This window comes from Pan troglodytes, chromosome 3, assembly GCF_028858775.2.
Source record: "Pan troglodytes isolate AG18354 chromosome 3, NHGRI_mPanTro3-v2.0_pri, whole genome shotgun sequence".
Classification (NCBI taxonomy): Eukaryota; Metazoa; Chordata; class Mammalia; order Primates; family Hominidae; genus Pan; species Pan troglodytes.
The window spans coordinates 148,580,573-148,594,375 of record NC_072401.2 but is presented as its reverse complement, the minus strand read 5'-3'; the positions used below and the strand labels follow the sequence as shown (position 1 = coordinate 148,594,375).

Here is a 13,803-nt window from a genome sequence, read left to right as displayed (position 1 = left end):
GCTTTTGAATTTATTTGCTCTTGCTTCTCTAGTTCTTTTAATTGTGATGTTAGGGCGTCGATTTTAGATCTTTCCTGCTTTTTCAATGTGGGCATTTAGTGCTATAAATTTCTCTCTAAACACTGCTTTAGCTGTGTCCCAGAGATTCTGGTACATTGTGTCTTTGTTCTCATTGGTTTCAAAGAACTTATTTATTTCTGCCTTAATTTTGTTATTTACCCAGTAGTCACTCAAGAGCATGTTGTTCAGTTTCCATGTAGTTGTGCAGTTTTGAGTGAGTTTCTTAATCCTGAGTTCTAATTTGATTGCACTGTGGTCTGAGACACTGTTTGTTATGATTTCTATTCTTTTGTATTTGCTAGGGAGTGTTTTACTTCCAATTATGTGGTCAATTTTAGAATAAGTGCGATGTGGTGCTGAGAAGAATGTATATTGTGTTGATTTGGGGTGGAGAGTCCTGTAGATGTCTATTAGGTCTGCTTGGTCCACAGCTGAGTTCAAGTCCTGAATATCTTTGTTAATTTTCTGTCTCGTTGATCTGTCTAATATTGACAGTGGGGTGTTAAATTCTCCCACTATTATTATGTGGGAGTCTAAGTCTCTTTGTAGGTCTCTAAGAACTTGCCTTATTCATCTGGGTGCTCCTGTATGGGGTGCATATGTATTTAGGCTAGTTAGCTCTTCTTGCTTCATTGATCCCTTTACCATTATGTAGTGCCCTTCTTTGTCTTTTTTTTTTTCCTTGTTGGTTTAAAGTCTGTTTTATCAGAGACTAGGATTGCAACCTCTGCTTTTATTTTGCTTTTCATTTACCTGGTAAATATTCCTTCATCCCTTTATTTTAAGTCTATATGTGCCTTTGCACATGAGATGGGTTTCCTGAATAAAGCACACCGATGGGTCTTCAGTCTTTATCAAATTTGCCAGTCTGTGTTTATTAATTGGGGCATTTAGCCCATTTACATTTAAGGTTAATATTGTCATGTGTGAATTTGATCCTGTCATTACGATGCTAGCTGGTTATTTTGCCCATCAGTCGATGCAGTTTCTTCATAGTGTTGATGGTCTTTACAATTCGATGTTTTTGCAGTAGCTGGTACCGGTTTTTCCTTTCCATATTTAGTGCTTCCTTCAGGAGCTCTTGTAGGGCAGGCCTGGTGGTGACAAAATCTCTCAGCATTTGCTTGTCTGTAAAGGATTTTATTTCTCCTTAGCTTATGAAGCTTAGTTTGGCTGGATATGAAATTCTGAGTTGAAAATTCTTTTCCTTAAGAGTGTTGAATATTGGCCCCCACTCTCTTCTGGCTTGTAGGGTTTCTCCCAAGAGATCCGCTGTTAGTCTGATGGGCTTCCCTTTGTGGGTAACCCGACCTTTCTCTCTGGCTGCCCTTAACATTGTTTCCTTCATTTTAACCTCGGTGAATCTGACGATTATGTGTCTCAGAGTTGCTCTTCTCGAGGAGTTTTGTGGTGTTCTCTGTATTTCCTGAATTTGAATGTTGGCCTGTCTTGCTAGGTTGGCGAAGTGCTCCTATATAGTATCCTGAAGGGTGTTTTCTAACTTGGGTCCATTCTGCCCGTCACTTTCAGGTACACCAATCAAATGTAGATTTGGTCCTTTCACATAGTCCCATATTTCTTGGAGGCTTTATTTATTCCTTTTCTTCTTTTTTCTCTGATCTTGTCTTCACACTTTATTTTATTAAGTTGATCTTCAATCCCTGATATCCTTTCTTCCACTTGATCGATTCAGCTATTGATACTTTTGTATGCTTCATGAAGTTCTTGTGCTGTGTTTTTCAGTTGCATCAGGTCATTTATGTTCTTTTCTAAACTGGTTATTTTAGATAGGAATTCATCTAACCTTTTGTCAAGGTTCTTAGCTTCCTTGAATTGGGTTAGAACATGGTCCTCTAGCTCAGAGGAGTTTTTTATTACCCACCTTCTGAAACCTACTTCTGTCAATTCGTCAAACTCATTTTCCATCCAGTTTTGTTCCCTTTTTGGCGAGGAGTTATGATCCTTTGGAGGAGAAGAGGTATTCTGGTTTTTGGAATTTTTAGCCTTTTTGTGCGGTTTTTTTCTCATCTTTGTGGATTTATCTACCTTTGGTCTTTGATGTTGGTGATCTTCGGATGGCATTTCTGGGTGCACATCCTTTTTGTTGATGTTGATGCTATTCCTTTATGTTTGTTAGTTTTCCTTCTAACAGTCAGGCCCCTCTCCTGCAGGTCTGCTGGAGTTTGCTGGAGGTGCGCTTCAGACCCTGTTTGCCTGGGTGTCACCAGCAGGGCTGCAGAACAGCAAAGATTGCTGCCTGTTCCTTCCTCTGGAAGCTTCGTCCCAGAGGGGCACCCTCCAGATGCCAGCTAGAGCTCTCCTGTATGAGGTGTCTGTCTACCCCTGCTGGGAGATGTCTCTCAGTCAGGAGGCATGGGGGTCAGGGACCCACTTGAGGAGGCAGTCTGTCCCTTAGAAGAGCTTGAGCACTGTGCTGGCAGATCCACTGCTCTCTTCAGGGCCGGCAGGCAGGAAAATTTAAGTCTGCTGAAGCTGCGCCCACAGCCTCCCTTCCCCAAGGTGCTGTGTCCCAGGGAGATGGGAGTTTTATCTATAAGCCCCTGACTGGGGCTGCTGCCTTTCTTTCAGAGATGCCCTGCCCAGAGAGGCGTAATCTAGAGAGGCAGTCTGGCTACAGGGTCTTTGGGGAGCTGTGGTGTGCTCCACCCAGTTGGAACTTCCCAGAGGCTTTCTTTACACTGTGAGGGGAAAACTGCCTACTCAAGCCTCCATAATGGTGGGCCCCCCTCCCCCCACCAACTTCGAGCATCCCAGGTTGACTTCAGACTGCTGTGCTGGCAGTGAGAATTTCAAACCAGTGGATCTTAGTTTGCTTGGCTCCCTGCAGGTGGGATTCGCTGAGCTAGATCACTTGGCTCCCTGGCTTCAGCCTCATTTCCAGGGGAGTGAATGGTTCTGTCTTGCTTGCATTCCAGGCAACACTGGGGTGTGAAAAAAAAAACTCCTGCAGCTAGCTCAGTGTCTACCCAAACAGCCTCCCTGTTTTGTGCTCAAAACCCATAGGCACCAGAGGGAATCTCCTGGTCTGTGGGTTGCGAAGACCATGGGAAAAGCATAATACCTGGGCCACAGAGCACCATTCCTCACAGCACAGTCCCTCACAGCTTCCCTTGGCTAGATGAGGGAATTCCTCAACCCCTTGCACTTCCCAGGTGAAGCAATGCCCCACCCTGCTTCGGCTTGCCCTCCGTGGGCTGCACCCACTGTCTAACACTTCCCAAAGAGATGAGCCGGTTACTTCAGTTGGAAATGCAGAAATCACCTGCCTTCTGTGTTGAGCTCACTGGATGCTGCAGACCAGAGCTGTTTCTATTCAGCCATCTTGCCAGACATTGCAGAACTTAAGTCTTATATAGCTTAGTCTAATAGATACAACTTTCCTACTAAGTTAATTTCAAGATATTGAATGGTGAGTCATCACAGGTCTTTAAAAGAAACTTATCCTAATAGCCTGCTTGCCATCTGTTTCTTCTTGAAGATGAACTGCTGTAACTGTCAAAAGGTCAGAAAATATGTGAAATGGTGACATTAAAAGTAAGAAAGAAAATTATTTCTCTTACCTTTTTAGGGATACTACAACAAAGCTTCTGAGTGCTTTCAGCAAGCTTTTGACACAACAGTAGAGCTAATGAGCATGCCTCTGATGGATGAGACAAAAGTTCACTATGGAATAGCAAAAGCTCATCAGATGATGCTTACAGTGAACAACTATATAGAGTCTGCAGATCTCACCAGCCTCAACTACCTGCTGTCATGGAAGGAGAGCAGAGGTAACATTGAACCTGATCCAGTTACTGGTAAGGCATTGGTTTTTAGAACACTTTAGTTTTCATATCATTCTCAACGGTTAATTTACTTTCATTGGAAAGTTTCACTCAAATGTCGGTGATTTTAATTTGATTGGTAATTTCAATTTCATGGATCCATAACTACATGAAGGTTGGATATACTTTTGTGCTAAATTATACCTTTGATGTTTAAGAGAAGCATAAAATAGTGGTAATAATGTGGTGTACCTGATAAATCACCATTCTCATGCTGTTTTTTTTTTCATCAGTTATCTTAGTCAACAATAGGTACCGATGAGGCATAAGGAATGTGAAATAAGCTTATGCTTTTTTAGCATGCTCCATGTTATACCTTACTGAAAAGAGTGACTGTTGATGAATGCTAATTTGTTTTATGTGCTTACTTTACTGATAAGTATTTTTATCAGTTTGAGTTGGAATATTAATTTAGAAAATACTTGGTAGTAATCTTTCTCAATTCTACTTTTTTGCCACATGCTTTTTCTTATTCAATAGAATTGAAGAATTCTATTCAAAATAGTCAATTAAAACCAAACATCTAGAAGGGATGCAGGGGTCAGTATTATGTGCCAGCTAGGCTTGGCTCTAGTTCCCAGTTAAGTTTAGAATGGGATATTTTAAAAACCAAAACAAAATAAAATAAAAAAAAATACTGCCTATGACAGCCTTTAGAGTTCTTTTATTTGTGTGCAAATCAAACTTTTTAAGGTAAAATATTTTGGCATAACTCAAATGGAATCATAAGGCAAACCTTTTGTAATGTGAAGAAGTATCTTCTATTTGATTTGAACTCTTTGTTTTCCCCTGTGGTCATTTAGATGAAACAACAATCTATTTTGGTATTTATTTCCTCCATAGAATAAATTGTAAATAATAGCAAATTAAGCACAAATAAGTTTTGTTGACTTTTTTAGGTCAGTAGAATACTACTTAACTACCCACCGTCCTCTAGTTATAAAAAAAGGAAAGATCTTCTTCCAAATACATCCATAGTAAGAGAAAACAACATGAAGTCTTCAAAAAATTGGCAGCTTCTTGAATTTCAGTGTGTTCAAACACCCCCAAAATATTTACAGTCCATTATTAACTGACTGCTTTCAGGTCATATTGTGCTTACTTCAGCATGCTGTCTTGTCATCATGTATTTGAGAGGTCTGTAGTTTTGAGTTATGTATCCTTCAGGTTCACATATTTTCTGCCCAGAATGGCAGAAAATAATGCAGAGGAAACATGACCTATATTAGATTACTTATTCTGATGAAGGTTTAGTAGAAGATGAGTAAAGCTTCTCACATTTTCAGATTTATTTTGGATAAACTCCAATCATCACAATGGTAATTATGAAAAAAAATACTCCTGAAAACAGTATCTTCTGATCAGATCTATGTCTATTCGAGGCCATCCTGATTTTCGCTTTAAAAAAGTCTCTTTTTTTTTTTTTTTTTTTTTTTTTTTGAGACAGAGTCTCGCTCTGTTGTCCAGGCTGGAGTGCAGTGGCGTGATCTCGGCTCACTGCAAGCTCCGCCTCCCGGGTTCACGCCATTCTCCTGCCTCAGCCTCCTGAGCAGCTGGGACCACAGGCGCCCAACCATGACGCACAGCTACTTTTTTTTGTATTTTTAGTAGAGATGGGGTTTCACAGTCTTAGCCAGGATGGTCTTGATCTCCTGACTGCATGATCTACCCGTCTTGGCCTCCCAAACTGCTGGGATTACAGGCATGAGGCACGGCACCCGGCTCTTTTGTTTTTCTTTATTCTGTAAAACTATTTATTTTTCTATACTTTTTATGTTTTATTTCCATGTTTTTGTAAGGTCATGTTTTTTTTTCCAACAGGACTTAGGAGCAGAACAAAAGCATATCAAAATATTATTCAGATATTAAAAACAGCTATTTGTATGGTAGAGGGGGCAGATTAAGTTGTTCAGAATGCTATAAAATAAAACACTCCTTTGCTGATTTATTTTGCCTACATTAGAAATATATGCATGGATGAGCCACAACATTATAAAACTGAAAAATAATAACCTTTTGGGTCCAAGTACAAGTGAGAAATTAATTCTCATACTACTGGCACGGTTTAATATTTTCAGGGGTAGCCCTTCTATTTGGAAAATAAAACCTGTAGGATATTATCAAACAGGTTTGTTTACATAAACATATTTTTTAGTTCAAAAGACATGAAATTCTGCTTTAAAATGCTTCAAAAATACTTCTTGAACCACAACTCTTAACACCATCTCTGCTCTGCTTAAAAATCTTCCTTGGCTCCCCACTGCCTGTTCATTAAATACAAGCTTCTCAATCTTTTCTGACCACTTCCCTCCCCTGCCCTCTGCCACTCCCCCTGCCCTCAGCATACCACATGCTTTATTACCACCTACTCTCAGTTCTAGCCCCATCCAGGAAAATCTTGCCCATTTTGCTAGGTCATTCTCAAATGCTGAAACCCTCCATGATGCCCTCTTATTTAAATGTGATCTCTTCTCTGTCCAACATTGAATGTCATTCATTTCTCTCCACGCGATTTTCATTTGGCATATTCTGCATCCTACCACGGCCATTTCTGTAATCGCCTTAACTGCCTGATTAAGGGTAAAAGTCTCTTGAAAACAGGCCCTTGTTCTTGGTATTCCCTACAAAAGAAGACACAATGTTTGGCATCTACTAGGTACCAAGTAAATATTTGTTGAATCAAATCGAATTCAAAATGAGTATGTATGCCCTAATCATAAACTAGTTTGCATTAACGACTTTTAAACAAAATGCGTAGTTTCCCCCCTTCTTGGAAAACCTGTGATCCAACACTGCATTTTGACTACCATCCAATTATCACATGAATGAAGGATGACACTCACCCAACATGATGTCAACAAAATGAAAAAATACAAAAATATTATTTGGAAATCTGAACAGCTTTTAAGTTTTCAACTTTTGCCTTTCTTCTAAGAAAAGGCATCTTTAATCTTGCCATTGAAGGGTCCCATGTATTCAGAAAAAAAACAGATCAAAGATCTGAAAGATACATTTTAAAAGCTGTGCAGTTATCTTCACCTCTGAGACTTCCATCCTCCAAACAAATCATTAGCTCAGAGAGCAGGCAATATTCTTTTAAGCAGAGGAACATGACCCCCTAAGGGAATAGAGCAGTGAGAGCATTCAGGTCTCTAGATGAAATAGAACAGTGACTCACCAGCAATCATCTCTCATCTTTATACCTTTCAGAGGGAACACAGCAAATGTAGGCACCTTCATTCTATTCTAACACTCTTAGATATGGTTAGACCTGAGTGCTTATTCTTTCTTTCCAATATTAAAATAAGAATAGATTATCCTCCCAAACTTGGAGATTTAGAAGAAATTCAAATTGATTGCAGTTCAATAAAATTGTTCATCCTAAATCAGCTGAAATTGGTTGGCTCCAGAAGGCTTAAGAGCCTATGAATTTCTGCTGATTTCTCCAGAATATAGTTTACTTTCCTTACTAGAGCTATTATCTCTACAATCAAGAGGAATTTTTTTAAATGAAAGGCTCATTCATCTGGCCTTTTGGAGATCTCAGACCCACATGTGGAACAGCAACACAGAAGCAAAAGCTTTCCATATTCAACTTAATAGCAGTGTTAACCTAGAAATGTAATTATGGCCATTTAAATACCAACATTGTTAACCACTTCATTGATAATAATTATATCAGTAACATGGTTTTAATGTACTTTCTTATTGTAGCCAAATGTAAATGACATCAGAGAAATAAGATGCAAATCCTGACTATAGAAATATAGTAGATTAAACTGCTGGCAGTCAGTACTTAAAGACACTGTTTTCTACAAAATGGCATGTAAAAGTTTCCTTGACTGGTAATGATATCATTGTAGTTTTGTGCATCATTTAGTATTCTTAAAAGAGAATGATCAAAACCATGACTTTGTCTCACAGCCCTTGGTTTATGTTGGCTTAATGTGGGTCCCTGGGCTTAATATTGAGTCATGTTTTTGTAACCTGTTCCTTGCTTGTATTTTTCATTCATGAACTCAACCCTTTAAAAAAAAAGTGAAAAAAAATCACACTCACTAGTGATCCTCAGCTTTTATTACAATCAGCTACTTCTGTTGGTTATTAACTTTAATAATGAGGAGGAAGTCATGGAATTAGCCAAAAAGTCAGCAAGCAAGTGGGTTTCATCCATCTTATAATGACAGAGGAACTCTCTGTCTTTAATAATGTTTTCATAACCAACACAAAGAAAAAGAAGAATCTGGTGAAAAATATGACTGAATCAAAGCTCACCTACTGGCAGCTTGGTGTCATTCAGAGAGGCTACTAGTCAAGAGTCCAGTGATCTGAGCTCTAACATCATACTGAGCATTAATTATCTTTGTGACTTTCAGCAAAAGATTTCATTTTGTGTCCTTAACCTGTTACCTGAGGTTCAAAATATATGTCGACAAGATTCCTCTGGAACTGACCATGATTTCTTAGTAAGAGCATCTTTCTCACTAAATATGGTATTTTGTAGTCTTTTTTTTTTTTTTTTTTTTTTTTTTGAGACAGAGTCTGGCTCTGTCACCCAGGCTAGAGTGCAGCGGTGCAATCTCAGCTCACTACAAGCTCCGTCTCCCGGGTTCATGCCATTCTCCTGCCTCAGCCTCCCGAGTAGCTGGGACTACAGGTGCCCGCCCCAATACCCGGCTAATTTTTTGTATTTTTAGTAGAGACGGGGTTTCACTGTGTTACCCAGGATGGTCTCGATCTGACCTCGTGATCCACCTGCCTCGGCCTCCCAAAGTGCTGGGATTACGGGCATGAGCCACCATGCCTAGCCCGGCCAGTATTTTGTAGTCTTTAAGAGTACAATCTAGATGTTCATGAGCATTTTATTTGTTGGTTTTCTCCCCACAAACATCGGCTTCTGTGAATTTCCACAAAAGGAAACTTATTATTATCATTATTTTTATTATATATTAAACAACTATAGGAAGACCAAGTGTATTTGATCCTTCTGCTAGAATTTATAATAAAAGTTTTACTTTTCCCTGGTTGGCACTCTTGAGGCTGCTAATCTTAGAGAACTATTTTATCTGAAGACTTACTTTTAATTCATCCTCCTGTATCCAATCCTGTGTCTTACTTCCCCTTAGCATTTCCTCAACCCTACCCTACCCCCCGCTGTTCCTGGGGCTCCTGATTTCTGAATATTCCTGCTTTTCTCCTCATGATTATTCCTCTTCATATATTTTACTTTGTGGCTACCTCTTCCCTCCTAAATCTGATGCCACTCCTATATCCTATAGTCCATATGTTCAAGGAGGTAGTAGGAACTTAAAGAGTCATGGAATAAAATGTCCAAGATGAAAAATAAATTGAATGGGATTAGCAGCAGATTACACAATGCAAAGGAAAAGGTTAGTGAACTTGAAGACATAGCAATAGAAACTATTCACAATGAAATAGTGTGAAAAAATACTGAAAAAAAAATTGAACAGAGAATGTCAGAGGACTGTGGGTCAACTTCAAGAAGCCTAATATATGATTGAATTGGAGGCCCCAAAGGAGAGGGAAAAGAAGAGAGAAAGAATATATATATATATATGTATATATATATTTATATATATTTATATATATATACATATATATATATATATAAAACAAAGTAATCAGTGGCCAGTTGTTTTACAAATTTGATTTAAGAAAAACCACAAACTGGAATTTAAGAAGCCCAGTAAACTGTAAGCAAAAGAAACATGAAGAAACTAAATGGAGGCATACCGTAGTCAGTGCTTGAAATCAGTGATAAAAAGAAATATGTTAAAGCAGCCAGGGTGAGGTGGGAGAGGAAGGACACTACATACAGAGACAGGACAAACAAAAAAACCCAGAAAGATCTTTGTAAAAAATACAGTTCAGAAGAAGATATTTAAAGTACTGAAATAAAAAAAAATAAGCATCAAACCTAGAATTGTATACTCAGTGAAAATATCTTTCAAAACCATAGGCAAAATAAAGCTTTTGCCAACCATACAAAAGCTGAGAGAATTAATCACTAAACATCAGTACAAGAAATGTTACAGTCCTACACACTGAAGGAAAAGGGATTCAGTTTGAAATCTGCATCTGTGCAAAGAAATAAAGAACATGAAAATTAGAAATATGTCAGTAAAAATAATTTTTCTTTTTAAATTTGCTTTAAAAATAATTGGTTAATGCAAACAAATAATAACGCATTGTAGGGTTTATAACAAATGTGAAAGTAAATGTAAATCAAATGGAGAAATCTGATTTTGTAGAGGCACCTTCAGTTTCCACCAGGCAGACAACTGCCAGCCTGGGGACCACCATAGCTCAATATTTGAACTGAATGTTGTCAGTGCTCATCAGTCTCTTCTTTGGGAACTCACTGTTTTAGCATCCATAGCTCATTGCCTAGTTGTTGGGTTCCTCTAAAAGGGATTTGTTTTTAATTTTGACCTTTTTTTTCTTAGATTACACAAACTTTACCTGGCTAAGGGTGGGTGATATATTTTGATACTGGGTATTTTGGGGCCCCAGATCATCACAGCCTACTGCACAAAGGGGCCTTCTAATGTCAGCTTTGTGGGTTCTGATGGCTTTCTATTTGCTATGAGAAATTGTTTCAGGCTCATGGCATACATCTTTGCATCCAGACCTGGAATCTACCATTTCTACAAGGAGCCCCAACAAAAGAAATTTTTGAAAAAGCAAAAGTAACTTCTAAAAATCTAAAAATAAATAAACAGATAAAGCCAATGACCCTAAATATGTATCCAGTTGGTGATATAATCACACAGAAAGGAAAAATTCCAGATGGCTTTAAAACAGAGAAATTTGACCATACATCTCGAATGGATTATATCCTAAAAAATGCCTCCCACCCAAAAAATCTAAAATTTCTTTCAGTAGTCATGTTATTGGTGTTGATGTTGACATTATTATTATGATGTGTGGTTTAGGAGACATTAAATGGATAATTACTTAATATACTAAGTATTTTATTCAGTGTCCCTATGGACTAAAATTCTCACCTTGTGTAAGTTCCTCATTTGAAAATTGGGGTGCAACAGAGGTGATTAGACTATATGATCTCTCTGAATTCCTTTTTTTGTTCTTTAAATCTATGATTCCTAGCTTTCTGAGAAAATTCTTATGCTTTTAAGTTTTATTTTACTCTAATTGAATTTAAGATAATCCTAAAAACTAATAAAATTATTATGGGTTTTTAAAACATCATTCTCCCTGATATGATTTTCAACAAATTCCATATAAATAACTCCTTTACATTGTTTTTGCCATGATATTGCAAGTATATCAACATACGACAGTGGGGGTGGAGGTGGGAAAAAATAAACGTTTATGAAATGAATCATTACATAATCTCAAGCAAAATTACTTCAAAATTCCTTAGTAATACCCTAGAATAACACTTCTTTAAGAATTACTGGAGCAACACACTGGAATAGAGAATTAAGAAAAACCCAAAAAAGGTAAGCCTGTGAATTTGGATAAGGTGTATTTCAGTGATGGGAAGTCTTCTTTGACTATAGTCTCCAAGTGTTGGGCAGGGAGGAATTTGGGCTTTGAAGTCAGTCGATCAATCTCTTCATTTGAATCCCAACTCCTCCCCTCCATAGCTGATGGACCTGGGTAACTTTACCTTTGTTCCCTCATCTATAAAAGGAAGATGACCGTTCCTCCCTCACAAGGTTGCCTTGAGGATCCACTAACAGAATGCACCTGTTGGCCACCTGCCTAGTGGCCATTGCCCAACTTCTTACCTGCCAACAGAATCCAGACCGGTTTTCCCTCCTCAAGGTCCCATGTCCTTAAGGGGAGGTAAGGCCTTTCTTGATCCCCAGTCGTTGAATATTTACTATATAATTCAGTCACTGGGATCTCATTATACTTGCCGAGTGACAGCTTCAGAAACAATATGTGACACAATCCTAAACAAGCATATAAGAGAAGAAAATCTTCTGATGAATTCCTAAGAAGATTTTCTTCATTCCTAAAAGGCAACACAAGATAAGGAATTCCTCTTTTCCTGATTTTAAATGTTGATGCATGAATATGTGATGCCTGGAGCTACCATAGCCAACTTGCAACCAAGCTATCAAAGTGCTGAGGATGGCAATGAGAAAGCACGGAAGGAATCAGAAGCGTAATGAGTTCCCTGCATGCCAAAGTAACCAACCCTGGAATTACCACCACTATTTTCTATTAATGTGAGATAAATGTCCCCATTTCTTTTTGTATTTTATTATTTTTAATTGACAAAAACAAATTATTATACATATTTATAATGTACAACATGATGTTCTGAAACATGTATTCATTGTGGAATGTCTCAAGCTAATTAGCATATACGATATCTCTCATACTATTTTTTTTGTTTTATGGAGGGAGAACACAAACTCTACTATCTTAGCAATTTTCAAAAAAACAATACATTGGCCGGGCGTGGTGGCTCACGCCTGTAATCCCACAACTTTAGGAGGCCGAGGCAGGTGAATCACCTGAGGTCAGAAGTTTGAGACCAGCCTGGCCAACATGGTGAAACCTCATCTCTGCTAAAAATACAAAAATTAAGTGGGCATGGTGGGGGGGGTGCCTGTAATCCCAGCTACTCGGGAGGCTGAGGCAAGAGAATTGCTTGAATCCGGGAGGCACAGTTTACAGTGAGCTGAGATTGCGCCATTGCACTCCAGCCTGGATGACAAGAGCAAAACTCCACCTAAAAAAAAAAAAGAGGAGGGCAGCCAAGATGGCCGAATAGGAACAGCTCCGGTCTAGAGCTCCCAGCGTGAGTGATGCAGAAGACGGGTGATTTCTGCATTTCCATCTGAGCTTTGAAGAGAGCAGTGGTCCTCCCAGCATGCAGCTGGAGATCTGAGAACGGGCAGACTGCCTCCTCAAGTGGGTCCCTGACTCCTGACCCCCAAGCAGCCTAACTGGGAGGCACCCCCCAGTAGGGGCAGACTGACACCTCACACGGCCGGGTACTCCTTTGAGACAAAACTTCCAGAGGAACGATCAGACAGCAGCATTCGTGGTTCACGAAAATCCGCTGTTCTGCAGCCACCGCTGCTGATACCCAGGCAAACAGAGTCTGGAGTGGACCTCTAGCAAACTCCAACAGACCTGCAGCTGAGGGTCCTGTCTGTTAGAAGGAAAACTAACAAACAGAAAGGACATCCACACCAAAAACCCATCTCTACATCACCATCATCAAAGACCAAAAGTAGATAAAACCACAAAGATGGGAAAAAACGGAGCAGAAAAACTGGAAACTCTAAAAAGCAGACCGCCTCTCCTCCTCCAAAGGAAGGCAGTTCATCACCAGCAATGGAACAAAGCTGGATGGAGAATGACTTTGACGAGTTGAGGGAAGAAGCCTTCAGACGATCAAACTACTCCGAGCTACAGGAGGAAATTCAAACCAGAGACAAAGAAGTTAAAAACTTTGAAAAAAATGTAGATGAATGTATAACTGGAATAACCAATACAGAGAAGTGCTTAAAGGAGCTGATGGAGCTGAAAGCCTAGGCTCGAGAACTACATGAAGAATGCAGAAGCCTCAGGAGCCGATGCAATCAACTGGAAGAAAGGGTATCAGTGATGGAAGATGAAATGAATGAAATGAAGCAAGAAGGGAAGTTTAGAGAAAAAAGAATAAAAAGAAATGAACAAAGCCTCCAAGAAGTATGGGACTATGTGAAAAGACCAAATCTCCATCTGATTGGCGTACCTGAAAGTGACGGGCAGAATGGACCCAAGTTAGAAAACACCCTTCAGGATACTATATAGGAGCACTTCCCCAACATAGCAAGACAGGCCAACATTCAAATTCAGGAAATACAGAGAACACCACAAAACTCCTTGAGAAGAGCAACTCTGA

The 13,803-nt window shown here is 39.1% G+C and overlaps 1 protein-coding gene across 14 annotated transcripts in view; it reads left to right on the top strand.

The window, feature by feature from the left end:
- Positions 1–13,803, top strand: part of TTC29 (tetratricopeptide repeat domain 29) — a 243,679-nt gene that overhangs the window by 135,803 nt on the left and 94,073 nt on the right. For 7 of the 14 annotated variants that reach the window (XM_063808348.1, XM_063808382.1, XM_063808354.1 and 4 more), the window contains one exon: positions 3,650–3,851. In XM_063808348.1, coding sequence (XP_063664418.1) covers positions 3,650–3,851 — 202 coding nt within the window. Of the gene's footprint in view, positions 1–3,649; positions 3,879–13,803 lie in introns of all 14 variants that reach the window. The other 7 variants (XM_063808344.1, XM_063808377.1, XM_063808368.1 and 4 more) reach the window with 1 other exon arrangement.